The sequence below is a fragment of the Gossypium raimondii genome, chromosome 10 (genome assembly GCF_025698545.1).
Source record: "Gossypium raimondii isolate GPD5lz chromosome 10, ASM2569854v1, whole genome shotgun sequence".
Classification (NCBI taxonomy): Eukaryota; Viridiplantae; Streptophyta; class Magnoliopsida; order Malvales; family Malvaceae; genus Gossypium; species Gossypium raimondii.
Genome location: NC_068574.1, coordinates 60,797,258 through 60,814,043, shown reverse-complemented (window position 1 = coordinate 60,814,043; position 16,786 = coordinate 60,797,258). Strand labels below are relative to the sequence as shown.

The following is a 16,786-nucleotide window of genomic DNA, read 5'->3' as shown; positions in this document are numbered from 1 at the left end:
ATTATCATTCAATTATTAGTAATTTTCTTTTTTAGTTACTCAACTATTCAATTTTATCTTTTTTGTCATCGAATTATATTGAATTTTGGATGTTTTATTTTATGTTAATCAATTGGTGATAAAAATGATAAAAAATAATAAAATTAAGTAGTTGAATGACCATTTTGTAATTTTTCATAGTTAGATACCTTCTACTTAATTTACCTAATAATAATAATAATAAATGATAATAATTTATTTACTAAAAAAACATATAAAAGATTAAATTTACTGATTAAAAGGTACAAACTTCAAAGCACAAAGCTATTTCCAACAAAACAGAAACTGAAAAATATTACAAAATTACAAACCCACACACACAAACCCAAAAACCCAAACTTAATTCGACACATATCGCATAAATTCACCGTCCAATTCAATAGCTGCCATAGTTTCCGGCGCCAAAACAACCTCTAAATCAACGCTACCGTTCCCTTCCCGCCCCGGAAAGGCGGAGATCTTCCCATCAAATTTATTAGCTCCGCCACTCCTAACCGCCAACGGCCGTCCCCACCCAAAATCATTGTCATACATCGGAAACCTCGGTGAACTCCCCATCGTCATCGACGCTCCGTCGAAATTCCCTAACGGGAAACACCGTGGATCCTTTTCCCATTCTTTAATAAAACGACGCACCGTTTCGTCGTCATGGGCCTTCACGTTCTCATTCAATCGCTGCGCACACCAGCGTAGATCACGTGACGTGACGTCACCTGCTGACGCGTATGTTGGGATGCTTTGAATAGCGTTACCAAAGTATAATGTATTAAGCTTTGGGCTTAATCGGTGACGACAATTCACCGCCATGCGAAACGTCGTCGTTTTGGAAGCCGGTAACTTCCTCCCACGCGTGACGGCTCGCCAGAGTAGAGCGGAAAGTGACTGAAAAGATGAAATCTCCGGTATGGGTTTATATTTGTCGTTACTTTGTTTCCCCATAATTTCACCGGCGGAGTTGAAATCGCCGGCGTTGAGTTGAAAGTTGTTAGCTTTAGCTTTAAGTTCCATTATTGCTTCTTTACTGAAACTGAAAATTCTTTCACGTAACGGTTCGTTTTCGTTGAAAGTAACTTTGGGTCCTCCCTCCGGTAATCGTAAAACCGCTGGCGAATTCAACACCGTTTCCCTTGTAAAATCCGGTCGCCGTGTAATCTTTTCAATACTCTGATTACAACAATTATCACTAATTCTTTTACAAATTTCAGCGAAACTGTTGAAGAAATTCCAAAACGACGTACCGTCAGTCACTGCATGATTAACCGAACATCCGATGAAAACCCCATCAGCCAACTCAGTGAGTTGGACCGCCATGATCGGCATATAATGTCCTTGATAACTCACTGTTTTATCATAACAAAAGAAGCCTTTCACAAACCATGGAACATCAAGTGGACTAATGACGTCTCTGATGAACAAAGTGGTACCTTTTGCATGGTGAAACTCAACGCCGGCGTCGTTGCATGTAATATAAATATACCCATTCCGATCAGTATAAAGACGACCGGCGAGAGGTGAGAAAAACGACAGCGTTTTAGAAAGGGCTTGTTTCAGAACCGAAATGAGTGAGTTAATAGGGATTGAAGGACGAGTAAAAAGACAACCTTTCTGAATATAATGACAAGACAACATAGGTAGATCCGAAACTGAAAGCTTAAGTTCGCCAAGATTTGATTTTTGGTCTGGGAAAATCATGGTTTTTGAAACTAAAGTAACAGGGAAAGTTGAAGAAGATGAAGGCATGTTTGTTTTAAGGGAAAATTTGACTCTTTTTTGATTGGGAAGGATAGAAAGTGAGGGAAAATGGAAGTGAATGGAAAGGTTATTTATAGGGAATTGTGAAGAGGGTGCATGCATTTATACATTTTTACATATAAGCCTTATGTTGTTTTGTTTTTTTGATTTCCTTTATTAAATTGTGTGTTAAATGGGTGTTTGGCTTTTTTATATTTCTTTTAGATGTTCTTCTTTGTCTCATGTGGCTAAATATTTTCTTATCTGTTTTTCATAATAACATTCATAAAATAATGTTAATCACAATAATTCAATCAGATCTTTTTATTTTTTTATTTAATATCTTATTAAAATATTTGTTTATTGATCTTTTAAAAAGAGATTCTCAAGTTGAGATATTTGTAAAAATTGGTTGACTCTAGTTATTAATATCACATTTGTGCTCAAGGTTGTAGTTAATATTTAAAGGTGTTTATAAATCGAGTTGGGCTTAAGCTTGATTTTAAAAAAAATCAAACCTAAAACTCGGGTTTAGCTAATTTAGCTCGCCCAAATAACCCTTTTCTCTGTTTTTTTTTTTAAAAAATCATAATAAAATTATAGGGAAGAATCTATTTACACTATAATTAAAATTATAGTTGAAATAATAGATACTAAACTCGATCTCGACCAGTACATGCCAACTAGGCCGGCCTAGCTGGATGGAACGCTCATTAGCCTATCCTTCATCAATTATTTTTTTCTATTAATTAAGAAAATTAAAATCAATATGTTGTTTTTTTTATCAAATGTTAATATGGTTGATGAATTTGAAACTTAAAGTAGTATTGGCTTGCCTATAATGGAAGGGTTCATCCCCACTATTTGTAAAGTAATGATGATTTTATCAAGAGTAATTAAATGCACTTTAAGCTAAGTTTAGAGATAATATTTGTCCAAACCATTTCCAAATTATCATTAATTAATCTGAAATAATTAAAAAAGTTAAGTTGTTTTGATATCGACATTATTATTAGTGCAGGAGAGCGTTAAGGGTTGAGGAGGGGTTATAGGTAGTTCTAGACATTGTATCAAAAAAAGCAGATATGATTAAGAACCTATAATAATATTAGTCGAGTTCCTTTCTTTTTGGTGAATTATAAAAAGAGGGTAGAGCACTAACAATAACACGACTCAAACCTAGGCCATACCTAGGACAATGAACATCCTGACCATCAGGCCCAATACACAAGGTTTCATTATTTTTTAAATTAGGGCAAAAGGATCATTACCCTATATTTTTTTCAATGTTGAAGTTCAAGTTGTTTTTAATTTAAGCTTATGATTTCACAAGTTTGCTTCTTATTCAACAAGTGGGAGTAGCTAGTGGGTAATGAAAAGAATTCTCAAAATTGAAGGAAGCTCTTGCTATTTGATAAATCTTTCTATTAAACTAAATTGGTCATATTTTGACTAATATTTTTTAACTTTGGCCTCTTATATTTTAAATTTTATTAAAAATAAAATTTGAAAAAAAATTTAAAATATTAGAAATAATTGAAGTCGAAGATAGAAAATTTTGACCACTCAAGATTAAAATGTGTCAACTTTAACGAGATGAAGGGAGTATTAAATTTCAAAGTTGGGAATAAAATTTAATTTATGATGATATCATTTTCTAAAATGACATTGAAGTTGGAATCTTGAATATTTTAAACCCTTTCTTCTAGATTGACTAGAAAAAGAAAAATAGATATAGTAATGGGGAGGAGATTTTTACTTCATATTTGAGGAATCTATCAAAGACTATATAAATCTTGGATTTATACATAAAGAAAGCCCACATATGCGAGATATGCATCCATCCAAATCCATATACCAAATCTCTTCTAATTTGCCATTTTGCTCCAAGGTTTGACTCATATATATGTTTTAGATTGCATCTTATATAGATTGTAAACTGATTTGGTCGGTAATAGCTAGGGTATCCCCATTATATATATATATATATATATATATATATATATATATATATATATATATTTGTTCTTATAATATAATTAGACCGGTCAATTTTGATTCAATTCGAGAATTCAATTTTATTAATTTAAATTTGAATTCGACCCAACTTGATTTGGTCATATTAGAGATGATTTGAATTAGAAATGATTTGAACTTAAAATGACTTAAATTTGAGATAATCTCACTCGAAAGATTCAATTGGTAAACTTGAATCACTTGAACTCGAAACAATCAAAACCCAAAATGACAAAAACCCAAAAGTCATAGAAAAAAAACCCAAAATTGAATAAAACCAACTCGACTCGCCTAGTTTCTTGTACAATTAAATCTTGTTTTTTTTTGGGACGATTTTAAGGGTACATACTTTCTCATATTGGACTTATGTATTTGATATATGTATAATGTCAAATTTAGCCCTCAATGTTTACAAGTTGTATTTTTTTTTTAAATTTGGCTATTAACCTTTAAAAAGTTATATCACTTCTTTAAACAAAATGTTGATTAAAATATTATTTTTAACATATTGGTGTAACAATCCACATGGCAATTCAATTGCACTTTTATAGTGACATGATATTATTTGCCTTATATGTCACACTAACAAATAATTTAAAAGTTATAAAAATTCATAAATACAAAAAGCATGAAGTAAATGTGATTGCCATTTGAGCTATCATGTTTAAAAATTTAATGTTTTAGCGAGTATTTCCGTTAAAAAATAACAATTCAACTCTTTTCAAAAAGTTAACGGTCAAATTTAGCTTAAAAAGAAAGAATAATGACCAAATTGAAAAAAGATGTAAACGTTGAACTCAAAATAACTAACAAAAAGTCAATTTCGAATTCGACCCAACCTGATTTCATCATATTAGAAATGACCCGAGCTAGAAATAAGTTGAACTCGAATAATTTGAATCTAAAACAATCAGAACTCAAATAATAAAAACCTGAATCTAAAACTAACTCGACTAAAATGGCACACACTTTAATATGTTGGCACAGAAATCGAAATTCAAACCTTGACAACCCTTCTTACCAATTAAATTAGCTCATTAATATTTGATTAAATAACACAAGTGAATATATATTATTTGTAAAGCATTGATTTGAATCATTCTATTTTGTAAATTAAAAAAAAACACACACACACACAATAATTTGGTTTAAAATAAGCACAATCCAAATCTCCATAACATTCTCAAAGATTCCATAAAAACAAAAATCAAAATATTTTCATACAAAATACTAAGAATCCACCCTCACCCACTTGTGTCTTAATAACATAATTATCTATGTTGGTTGTCACTCTTTTCAAATCCCAAGACATTAGAAAGAATCTCAGTTGTTTTTAGCTAATCTTGAACTGTCTCTAATGATTTTAATCCAATTTTTCTTAAAATATGATGCTGATAATTACAATATCTTATATACTCTTAATTATTAGCACATTATTGTTTGATCTACAGTTAAAAGTCGGTTAATTAAGTTAAGAAGAATCTTTAAATCCAGCCATTTCTGATTTGTCGGCGTCTGACATTATTATTTTATTTTTTAGGTCTAATTTTTCACCTCTCCTTGTGATTTTTGGACCTTTGCAATTTAGTCCCCTACATTTCATAACACTGTTAATTGATTTCTATTAAATTTGAATATGTGTTAGCAATTGGAGATTGATCTTTAAATCAGACCTTTGAATATCAGAATGCCTAATGTTAAAATTTAACTAAATTCCATTAGCAGTATTATTAATTGGACTTTAATTTTTAAATCAGACGAGTAGAGTATGTATTAGCAACATTTATTTATTTTTTTAGCTTGCCCAAATCTAGTCTAACCCGAAATATGAACTGAAAAATTTTGTCCAAGCCTGCCTATATTTATAAATGACTAACCCAAATTAATTTTATGCCAGCTCATATTATTTTTTAATTTTTTACATAAAAGGCTATTTTTAATTTAATATTTTTTTATAAATTTTTATAACATTATTGTATATTTTATGTGGTATAAATTATATAATATATCAAAACAATATAATTAAAAAAGGGGCAAGGCTAGGTAGGCTCGTTCTTGACATTTTTGAGGCCGTAGGTGAAACAATAAATTAAGCCCTTTTAAAATATATATATAAAATGCAATACAATAAAAGCTGAAAAGTTTTTGGGGCCTTAGGGGATGAAGCCTTTAAGGTGAAAAATTGAAAGTTGTAGGCATTTAATAATTTTTGGGCTCTTTCAGCCTTAGGTCTTGGACGAATGCACTCTCAAACAACCCCTAAGTCCAGGCTTGAGGCCAGATCTGGCACCTTGAATGTTAGAAATCAAGTTAGATCTAAATCTAATATTTTTGTCCAAACCCTCCAAAATATCGAGCAGCTGGCCTGCCCCGTGAATGCAAACTTATGGAATTAAAAACAAAGGGACTAAATTTAGAAAACCCAAAAGGTAGAAATACCAAAGGGCATAATAAAACCATGTGATTCAAGTCCAATTGTATGTTTGTAGCTTACTTAATTGTTTGACTTAAAGAAATAAAAAATTAAAGATTGGTATGGAATGCCAAAAGAGAGGAGGGGTGATTTTAATCATAAATAAAAAGGCCTTGACAAATTGCCACGTGTATGACAGTTCAATATATACCGACGACCATAAAGAATTTTATGATTTAATTATTGGTGTTTATTTTAATATATAGTTTAATTAGTACATTTAAGTGAGTGTTGTTGCACTGAACCTTGGCTAGACAGTTCAAGAACAACTATTTAGTCGGTGAACATGTAATTTTGGGTACATTCAGGTATCTGCTGGAATTTTAATGTAAAGGTTCATCCAATGAAATTTTAATCTTTTCTTTTCCATCACCATTTAATTTTCTAATGATGCATTCGATTTTTTTTTAAATTTAATTTAATTTGATTGTAATAAAGTTTAGTATCTTAATACTTAATTCAAATAATTTGAATATTTATTAATGTGACATATAAAATAAATGGTATCATATCAATATTTAGTACACGTAAACAATCATACGAGTTATTACGTCAACATTGTTAAAAAATTAAAATTTCTAAACAACATTTCGATTTAAAATATTAATAGTCAAATTTAACTAAAAGAAACTTGTTAATGTTGAGGATTAGATTTATCATTATGTTTTTCTTCCGCTTTAATTAATATTGAAAAGTCTCAATCAAGTCGAGCACTAACGTAAGTGATCAAGTTGAAAGTCAAGTATATGTTGGTTGAGATTTTTTTCACTAGATTACTTTTTTTTTTTGAATATTATCTCATTATAAGTTTTTATCATATTTGCTCTTTTTTTATACAAATGCCTAGAGCTATTCATAACCCCTTCCCAACCCTTAAATAGGATGATAATGCATAAGGGTGAGTAAAACTCGATTCAATTCGAAAAAATAAAAAGATTTTTGAATTTTGAGCTAATCGAATAAAATTACTCGAGTTATTAAATTATTCAAGTCAACTCGAATAACTTGATTCGAGTTTCGAGTTCGAGTCGAGTTGAATTTCACAATTCGAATAATAGATTGGTGTAAATACCACTTTGGTCCCTGTTAACTTTGAAAACAAGCAAATTGGTTTCTCTCAAACAAAAATTACAAAATAATCAAAATAATTTTCAAAAATTCAAAATATTTATAAAATTTCAAAATTTATATTTTTCAAAAATTATAAAAATATATAAAAGATGTTAAAATTTTAAAAATTTCTAAAATAATAATTTTGGGACCTAATTAATGATTCAAATTCATCAACTCAAGTATTTTTATTACTATTTTGCTTTGAAAAAATTTCAAATATATTTGGTTTCAAATTTATGTGCTCTGACATAAATTTATGGAATTAGTTATATTATAACAATATTTTTATTTGATATGTTTATTTTTTAATTTCACTCGATTCGACTCGATTTGAAAAAAATTCAAATTGAGTTAGGATGATAAAACAGGACTTGTGAACTCGATTAACTCAAAATTTTTTCACTCGATTCAATCGAACACTCATCCCAAATAATGCACTTTAGCGCAATCAAATCTAGGGGCGAAGCTAGAAATTCTTTTTTTTGGGGGGGGGGCTGAAATAAAATTTTAATCTTTAATATCTATATCTTTATAATTTTTAAAGGATTAAATTAAATTTTCATAATTTTAGGGGGGACAAAGTACAATTTCACCTTAACTAATTTAAAATTTTCTAAATGGCCAAGACAACAAATTTCCATTTTAGGGGGGGCCGGGCCCCTGTCAACCTCCCTGGATTCGCCTATGATCGAATCCATTCGCTTGCACTGATAACAATAATAATGTCAATCAAGCTAAAGCTCAATCGATAATAATTAAAGAGTCTGATGGAGTATAATCGAGTAAATCGTACGAAATTAAACTCGAATTCTAAAAATAAAACTAGATTAAACTCGAATCAACTATTATTTTTTCCAAAATTTAATACAGACTCTATTTGATTATATTGAAAGTGGAATTTTACCAAACAAAATAAAAATTTTCCTCATTATATATGTTTTCTGAATTTCTTTTATTTAACATATGTCACACGTAAATTTTATTAAGTAGTGATTTATTTTTGACCAATAATTAAGGGTTGTTGTAATTATATATGTTTGTTCACCAAACTAGTCCCTTAATTCAACTTATTAAACCTATATTTTTGAACTATATACTACGTACGTATAAATGATCAATGAACCAAGTCACCTTTTTCAGAAGAATATTCTAACAATGCATGCCAACTTTTGTCCAACACTCGACCCACCAATTAATTTACACCCAAAGAGAAAGAAAAACCAAAATTTTAGGTATAACATTAACACATTTTATAGTTGTTTAAGTTCGTTTGTATTTACAGATGATTAATTTTAGTTTATCTTTTCATATTCGTTTTATTGTTTATGTTCGGAGTTTGTAGCTGTCCATTCCAACAGTTTCGTCTCTAAATTTTAAACATGTGTTATTTTCATGAGATTTATGTGATTTGCCACTGCACCTGAGGTGGTATTTAAATTTAATATTTAATAAATTATTTTGTTGGGTATTAAAATTTTTAACATAAATGCTTATTATTTTTAATATTTAAACTATTATTGAAGGTATTTATTGAGTTAATGTTCGGAGTGAATTGGATGCTAATCCAATAGGAAAATGATTAAAAGACCCTCACGTTACAAAGTGACCAATATTAATCTGAAGGTGTTTTTGTTTCTATTTTGTGATTACTCAGATAATCTTTTTGTAATTTTTGATACTTGTGATTATTCATACACATATCTGTAAGTTATCACACTTTCAAAAAGAAAAATTATTATGATGAGTTCGAACCTAAGACATTAATTTCCAAAATTTAACCATCTTAATTAAGCTCACGTTTTCTAAATATAAACTCCTTATAAATATATATATATATATATATTTATGTAAGTTTTTTCACTCAAGTGTAATCAAATTTATCTTATAGTGTTATATAATATTATAGACCTACTTTTTATTTTATATAAATTACATTATATATATATAAATGCATAATTAGAAAACCGAATCAAGGTCAAAGTTGAGCATTGAATGATGGAGTCTAAGCCCGAGTAATATTTCAAACAGGCCTAAGTTTTCTTGCTGAACTTATTTTTTGAACTTAGGGTCTGTTTGATTGACGGAATTGATTTTCCGGAAAATCATTTCCAACTTTTTCAGCGTTTGATTGGCGGAAAACATTTTCCATTTGGAAAATGAACTCCAAAACAAGGAAAAATGGGTTACATTTTAGGGAAAATGTCTTACCCTTTCAATTTCCGTAAGACATTTTCCGTGCTCTCTCTCTATCGCCTCCTTCATTCCTTCCTTCATTTCCGTAGAAAATCGCTTACATTTATCGATTTTTCAAGAACTTGTTTTTTAATTATTCAATACTTGTTTTTTAACACAAGTACAAATAATTTATTTGATATTAGTTTTTTCAATTTATAACGATTAATATTGTAGCTTAATAATTGAGTATTATTATAAATAAATCATTACAATATATGTAAAATAATTTAAAATATAAAAATTATTAATATATATTAATATGTAAAAACAACTTTTTCGAAAAATATTTTCAGAAAATATTTTACACAGATTCAATCAAACACCAGAAAATATTTTCCAGTAAATCATTTTACAGAAAAGTAAAACATTTTCCAGAAATCATTTTACGGAAAACATTTTACTGGCAATCAAACAGACCCTTAGTACTTTTTCCTACCTTTTCCAAATACTAAATTCAATTTTGGATTTAAACAGATAATCTAACTCATGAATAGATTTAATTTTCGTCATTGTTTTCAAAATCGGACTGATCAAAATACCAATCTAAAATAAGGAGTTGAATCGATTGACTTACGAACCGGTTGAACCAGCAGTCGAACCAACTGAACCAAATTGATTAGGTTGAAAACTAGTACATCTAATCGATTTAACCATTAATCCGGCTCCCAAAACCTTATTTACCGTAGACACATTTGATTAATTATAACTTATAATTATGATTATATGAAATTTTAATTCCAAAATTATTATTTATTTAACCTATAATTACTGTGTTACATATCTTAGATCACAAACATCAAGACCGTTATGAAAACCACCAATCCCATAATCCTGGACCCATCTTTACTTAAAACCAAACCTATCCAACGGTCTAAAACATAACACGTAATAACATAAAAATACATCTACACCGTTCGATTTTAAACGGTTACATATTGCATGAACTCGCGATCCGACTCGATCCCGGCCATCGTTTCTGGCGCCAAAACCACCTCTAAATCAACGCTACCGTTCCCTTCCCGCCCTGGAAAGGCGGAGATCTTCCCATCAAATTTATTAGCTCCGCCACTCCTAACTGCCAACGGCCGACCCCATCCAAAATCATTGTCGTACATCGGAAACCTCGGTGAACTCCCCATCGTCATCGAAGCACCATCGAAATTTCCCAACGGAAAACACCGTGGATCCTTTTCCCAATTACAAATAAAACGACGAACTGTCTCGTCGTCATGAGCTTTCACGCTTTCGTTCAATTGCTCGGCGCACCACCGTATGTCACGTGACGTGACGTCACCGGCCGATGCGTAAGTCGGAATGCTTTGAATTGCGTTTCCGAAATATAAAGGATCCATTTTTGGGTTCAACCTGTGACGGCAATTCACCGCCATTCTAAACGTCGTCGTTTTGCTAGCCGGAAGTTTCCTTGCTCGTGTGACTGCTCGCCATAGAAGAGCTGAGAGTGATTGAAACGATGAAATCTCCGGCGTTGTTGAAACGGCGGCGCATTTGAAAAAATTTTCGAAAATTCCCGGTAAATACTTGTCGTTACTTTGTTTCCCCATAATTTCAACGGCGTTGAAGTTGAAATCGCCGGCGGTGAGTTGAAACGCATCGTTTTTGTTGTTAACTTTAGCTTTAAGTTCCATTATAGCTTCTCTGCTAAAACTGAAAATTCTCTCACGTAATGGCTCGTTTTCGTTAAAAGTAACCTTGGGTCCTCCTTCCGGTACTCGCAAAACCGCAGACGAAATCAAAACCGATTCCCGTGAAAAATCCGGCCGCCGGGAAATTTTTTCAACGCTCTGATTATTGTTATTACTAACTTTCCGGCAAATTTCAGCAAAAGTATTGAAAAAGTTCCAAAACGACGTACCGTCAGTCACCGCATGGTTAACTGAGCACCCAATAAAAACCCCATCAGCTAACTCAGTGAACTGGACCGCCATGATCGGTTTATAATGTCCTCGATAACTCACCGTTTTATCAAAGGTGAAAAACTCTTTAACCAACTCCGGTACATGAACCGGACCGATGACGTCACGGATGAACTTGGTGTCACATTTGGCATGGTGGAATTCAACGCCGGCGTCGTTACAAGTAATGTAAATGTAACCATTTGGGTCTGTGTAAAAACGGCCGGCGAGAGGAGGGAAAAACGACAGCGTCTTGGACAAGGATTGTTTGAGAAGGGAAATCAGTGAATTAATGGGGATTGAAGGGCGAGTAAAGAGGCAACCTTTTTGAATGTAATGGCAAGATAGCATAGGAAGATCGGAAACTGAAAGCTTGAGGTCTTCAAGGTTTGATTTTTGGTCTGGGAAAATCATGGTTTTTGAGAGAAGAATCAACGGAGAAGAAGGCATTTTTTTGTCTTTAAAATTCCGGGTTTTCTTTTTTCAGTTCACTGAGTTCACTGGTTATGGATTTGAAGATTGTGAATGGAGGGCAACTATTTATAGAGATTTGGGTGCATGAATATGGTAGATTTGGGTTTGTTTTTTTTTTTTTAATTGATTGATTGAAAAATCAGATGGATTATTTTATTCTATAATTTGACAGGGGAAAAAGAATGGATATTTTTTTGTATAGTGAGTTGGCAAGTGAGTTGAGGTAAGTCAATTCTCTTGTCTCCAACTTTTCTTTTTGGAAATATTTTTCCTTTTAATCAAAAGATTTTATCTCAAATAATTGCAATAATTTCAAATCACTTGTGATTTTGTGAATATGGGATTTTGGTTATATGAGATTTCTTTTCTTTTTAAAACTAAGTTTTAGATGTAGATGCAAATCCAAAAAATTTAATCAATTAGTATAGTACAATCCTAAATATATTTGAATTTAGATTAGAATAAATTTTGATAGAATTTAATATAGTAAGACTTAAACTTAATAATAAATTTGGAAAAATATTCACTCATTATATTTAAGGTAATCTACACCTAATGTTTTAATATTATCAGTATGTTTACGTTTTAGTCACTCAACTTCAAAAAATTATAAAATGATCATTGAATTATTTGAAGCTTTTTATTTTTAGGTTGTTAAGTGTTTTTTTTTTTAAATCTGGCGCTAGCGAGCTTTAAGCAACTATTTGACAATCGGTACAATGGATTAGTACGTATTGCTAGGGGTGAGCATTCGATCGAATCAAATCTAAAATTTTCGAGTTAATCGAGTTTTCGAATATCATTTATCATCCTAACTTTATTTAAAGTTTTTCTCGAATCGAGTCGAGTGAGATGGAATTTGAATCGAATCGAATCGAATATATTTGTTCGAGTTAAATTTTAAAAAATAATTTTGGGTCCTTGTAACCATTGTCACCCATCGTAATAAAATTTGTCCACCTTAATCAAATTTTTTATTAACTTTCATCACTTCATAATTTATTTATTAATTTTTTATATATTGTTTAGCTTATTTGCTTGCTTAGTTGTTTCAGTTATTTTGATTCTTGTCACTATGTATTTTAGAATTAAAAATATATTAAATGTAAAAATATGATTTCTTAATAAAAGTTATTTTAAAATAAAATGTGAAATTGATACCAATATAAAATTTTAACACGAATCTTTTATGGCATAATTAATAATTCAATTTTAATATAAATATTCAATATGACTAAACAATTCAATAATATAAATAATATAAAATGTGAAATTTAATTTAATAATATAAATAGTAGATATAAATAAAATTATTACTATTTATGTTTAGTGATTTTTGGATAATTTTGATTTTTATTTGAGAGTAAAGGGTGAGAAGTAAAAGTTTAGGGAAAAATAAAAGTTTTGGGGAATAAAAGTTTGAGGGAAAGTAAATAGGGGGAGTAAAATTTTGGAGGGAAAATATTAAAAAAAAAATTGGAGGGGGGAGGATTTGGGATAGATGGGAGGTGGGATGGGAAGGGAATAAAAGTTTTAGGGGAAAAGTGGGAGGAAGTAAAAATTTTGGGGGAAAATAAAAGGTTTTGAGGGTTTTTGGGAGTAAAATTTTGAGAAAAAATAAATGGGAGAGTCAAATTTTGGTGGGAAATGGATTTTGGGTAGATTAGGGGGTTGGGAGGGGGTAAAAGTTTTGGGGGGAAAGTGGGAAGGAGTAAAAAATTTGAGGGAAAAGTAAAAATGTTTGGGAGTTTGGGGTAAAAATGTAAAATATTATAGTTTAATATTCGAATTATTCGAATTATTCGAGTTATTCGAATTCGAAAACTCAACTCGATTCGAACTCGAAATTCGAAAAAAAAATTTGAGTTGATTCGAATAACTCGATTCGTTTAACCCGAAATTCGAATTTTTTTCCGAATTTTTTGAGTCGAATCGAGTTTTGCTCACCCTTACCTATTGCCAAGTAGAAGAACATATCTTAGATCCAAGTTAATTTGATGGTTAGTGTCAGTAATTGGAGATAAAAATTGTTTAGATTTTGGTTTATAGATTTGTAATATTCAAAATTGTTTCATGAAAAAAAAATTGATTAGTAGAAGAGAAAGAGAATGAGAGTTTTCGATTGGTATAGGTGGTTGAACAAAAAAGACTATATATCAACAATTTTAACAACCTAATGACATAAATAAAAACTTTCGAATAGTTTAATAACTATTTTATAATTTTTAAAGTTTAATAACCAAAACGTAAATTTAATAATAGTTTAATAAGATTATATTAATTATTTTTGTTGTCAAAACCTTAATCATACTAAGATTTCATTTGCATAAGTTAGATTGAATTATGAATTGTGCCAATATTTGAAATTAAGAAGAAAACATATATAGCAAGACGCCATTTCCCAATATAAAAAATATAGAATTTATTTTTAAAATAGTCATATTACAATATATATTTAGGAAAACACATAAATAAATATATATTTTAAATAATTTTATTATAGGTTCGAATATATATGGCTCATAATACTTAAAATTACCCATAATCCCTCCCCAACTCATAAATAAGAGAATAATATGCTTCATGTATTCAATCCTATGTGCTCCTGCATTGGTAACAATGTCCATGCCAGTCGAGCTAAAACTCAATCGACATTTATGTATATATCTTTTAAGAGAGAGTCTTTTTTTAAAGTTTATAGTAATGGTACAATTAAAGTAAAAATATAAATATAAATCCCGAAACAGTAGAGTTAAACTATTTCAACACAACCATGCATAAAGATGTCCGGACAAGTAAAATCAAATTATTACAGCACAAATAGATTAAGAATTGGAAAAATTTAGACAAAACCAGCTAAATCAAATAACAATCCACACATAGGGAGACTTTGAAACCTACACGTATAATTACACATGATGAATTTCGAACACGAGTATTTATACATTAATTTTTCCCTTTACTTTATAAAACCTCAGCAATTAGTCCTTTTAATTTATAGGGATTCGGTCCTTAAACTTTATGAAATTTGAAAATTAATACACTAAAGTAATACTATTAAATCCTACTCTTAAATTATTGACTTAGGAAATAAATATATACATAAGAAATTAACAAAAGTCAACAGTTTAATAAATTATACACAACAAATTAGTAAAATGTAGCACTTGAAATTCATGTGTTTTTCACCAATGTTTTTGGTAAAATATGATAACCAAATTAGGTAAATTTATAGTAAAAAAAAACAATTATTTAAGTTAAAAAATAAATTTTTTAATAATTTTATTATAGGTTCTGATCATATCTGTTTTCTTTAACACAATAACTAGAACTACCCGTAACCCTTCCCCAACCCATAAATAGGAGGATAATACGTTTCAACGCACTCGAACCCACATCCTACTGAATCGACAATAATACTCATATCAATCGAATTAAAACTCAATCGACTCGAGTTAAAAACGATTCCTATCTCTACAAACTTAATTTTTTAAAAATATTCTGCAATCAATATATCCACAAATTTCAGATAGATTCCATATTCCACGGCAAATCAATTTCTTTTCATGCAAAACAGTAAAAAAAAATAAAGAAAAAAATTTAAGAATCCCACTAATTAAAAGTTGAAAAAATAGGATTGGCTGTCATCCCCTAATACCAAGCAAAGTCGGCTAAGAATCTCAACTGTTTTAGCTAATCTTGAACTGTCTCATCAGATTTAGTTTGGTCCTTAATTATTTATTATCTATTGTTTTATAGTACCCTTAATATTTATATTACTAGTGTCTTTTTCTCTAATCATTTAATTTATTATTCAATTTAGTCCACTATTTTATAAAAAAGGTCGGTCCATTTAATCCCTTTTTTATTTCTCGCGTGTGGGATTTCATTTATAGTTTATTATTAAGTGCTTTTAAAGGTAATTTACTCATTAGCTAATTAATTAGTTATTAAAAATTGGAAGGACATTTTGATATATGCCACATGTGTGACAGTTCAAGACCAACCCATGAAGGATTTTCACTTGCTTTGATTCACTGCTTCTGTCATATTAAAATATTTTATATCACTATGTTCTAGAGGGTGGGGGATTATTAATGGAGTGAGAGAGTTGAGCAGTGAACCTTGGCATCATCAAAATTACCAGCAGATGACAGTTCAATAACAGCCATATACATATTTCAAACATGTTTCTAAGTGCATTAAATTTAGCTAACATTCAAATTTTTGGAATGTGTTGAGCTCCTTCCAACATATTGGTATAAGACCCACTTTTATTTTTATTTAATATTTGATCAAGTACTTAAAAGAAATATCAAGTTGCTCTGGTCAAAGGGCAATGTTGAGGGACAAAGGACGTAGGAGGAGGAAATGGCGATTTAGAGCTGTGGGAGGAAGAATAAGAAGCTTTAGGATGGTGGGGTTCAATGAAGAACAAAGGTAGTAAGAGAAGCATATATAAGCCCCTTCTCAGCCTTGGATCTTGACACGTGTTTGACATAGGTCCCATTATGGTTCGCCATTTAGGTAGCACAATAGTGTTCTAGATGGGCAATAATGAGATTGAAATAAGTTAGATAAGATTCCACGTGTGAGCCATGTAGAGGACGGTTTACACTTATCCTTAGTAAGGTAGATCAAACGAGCTCTACGTGTCGCAAATATGCATGTCTATGAAGCTTGATCTTGATTAGAGCTATCCATGGGTAGAGACGAATCTAGGGGGGCTGGCAGGGGCCCCGACCCCCTTAAAATGGAAAATTACTATTTAGGCTCTTAATTTTTTTTTAAA

General features: G+C 30.4%; 2 protein-coding genes across 2 annotated transcripts; both read right to left on the bottom strand.

Moving 5' to 3' along the window:
* Window positions 1-233: 233 nt before the first annotated feature.
* On the bottom strand, window positions 234-1,845 carry LOC105777237 (uncharacterized acetyltransferase At3g50280). Its single transcript, XM_012600380.2, has one exon. The coding sequence runs from the start codon at window positions 1,777-1,779 to the stop codon at window positions 379-381; it is 1,401 nt and encodes a 466-aa protein (XP_012455834.1). The 5' UTR covers window positions 1,780-1,845; the 3' UTR covers window positions 234-378.
* An 8,491-nt stretch (window positions 1,846-10,336) lies between these two features.
* LOC105777238 (uncharacterized acetyltransferase At3g50280-like) lies at window positions 10,337-12,041 on the bottom strand. The gene has a single exon (XM_012600381.2). It carries the CDS (start codon window positions 11,968-11,970, stop codon window positions 10,528-10,530), a length of 1,443 nt encoding a protein of 480 aa, XP_012455835.1. The 5' UTR covers window positions 11,971-12,041; the 3' UTR covers window positions 10,337-10,527.
* Between the last annotated feature and the right edge of the window lie 4,745 nt (window positions 12,042-16,786).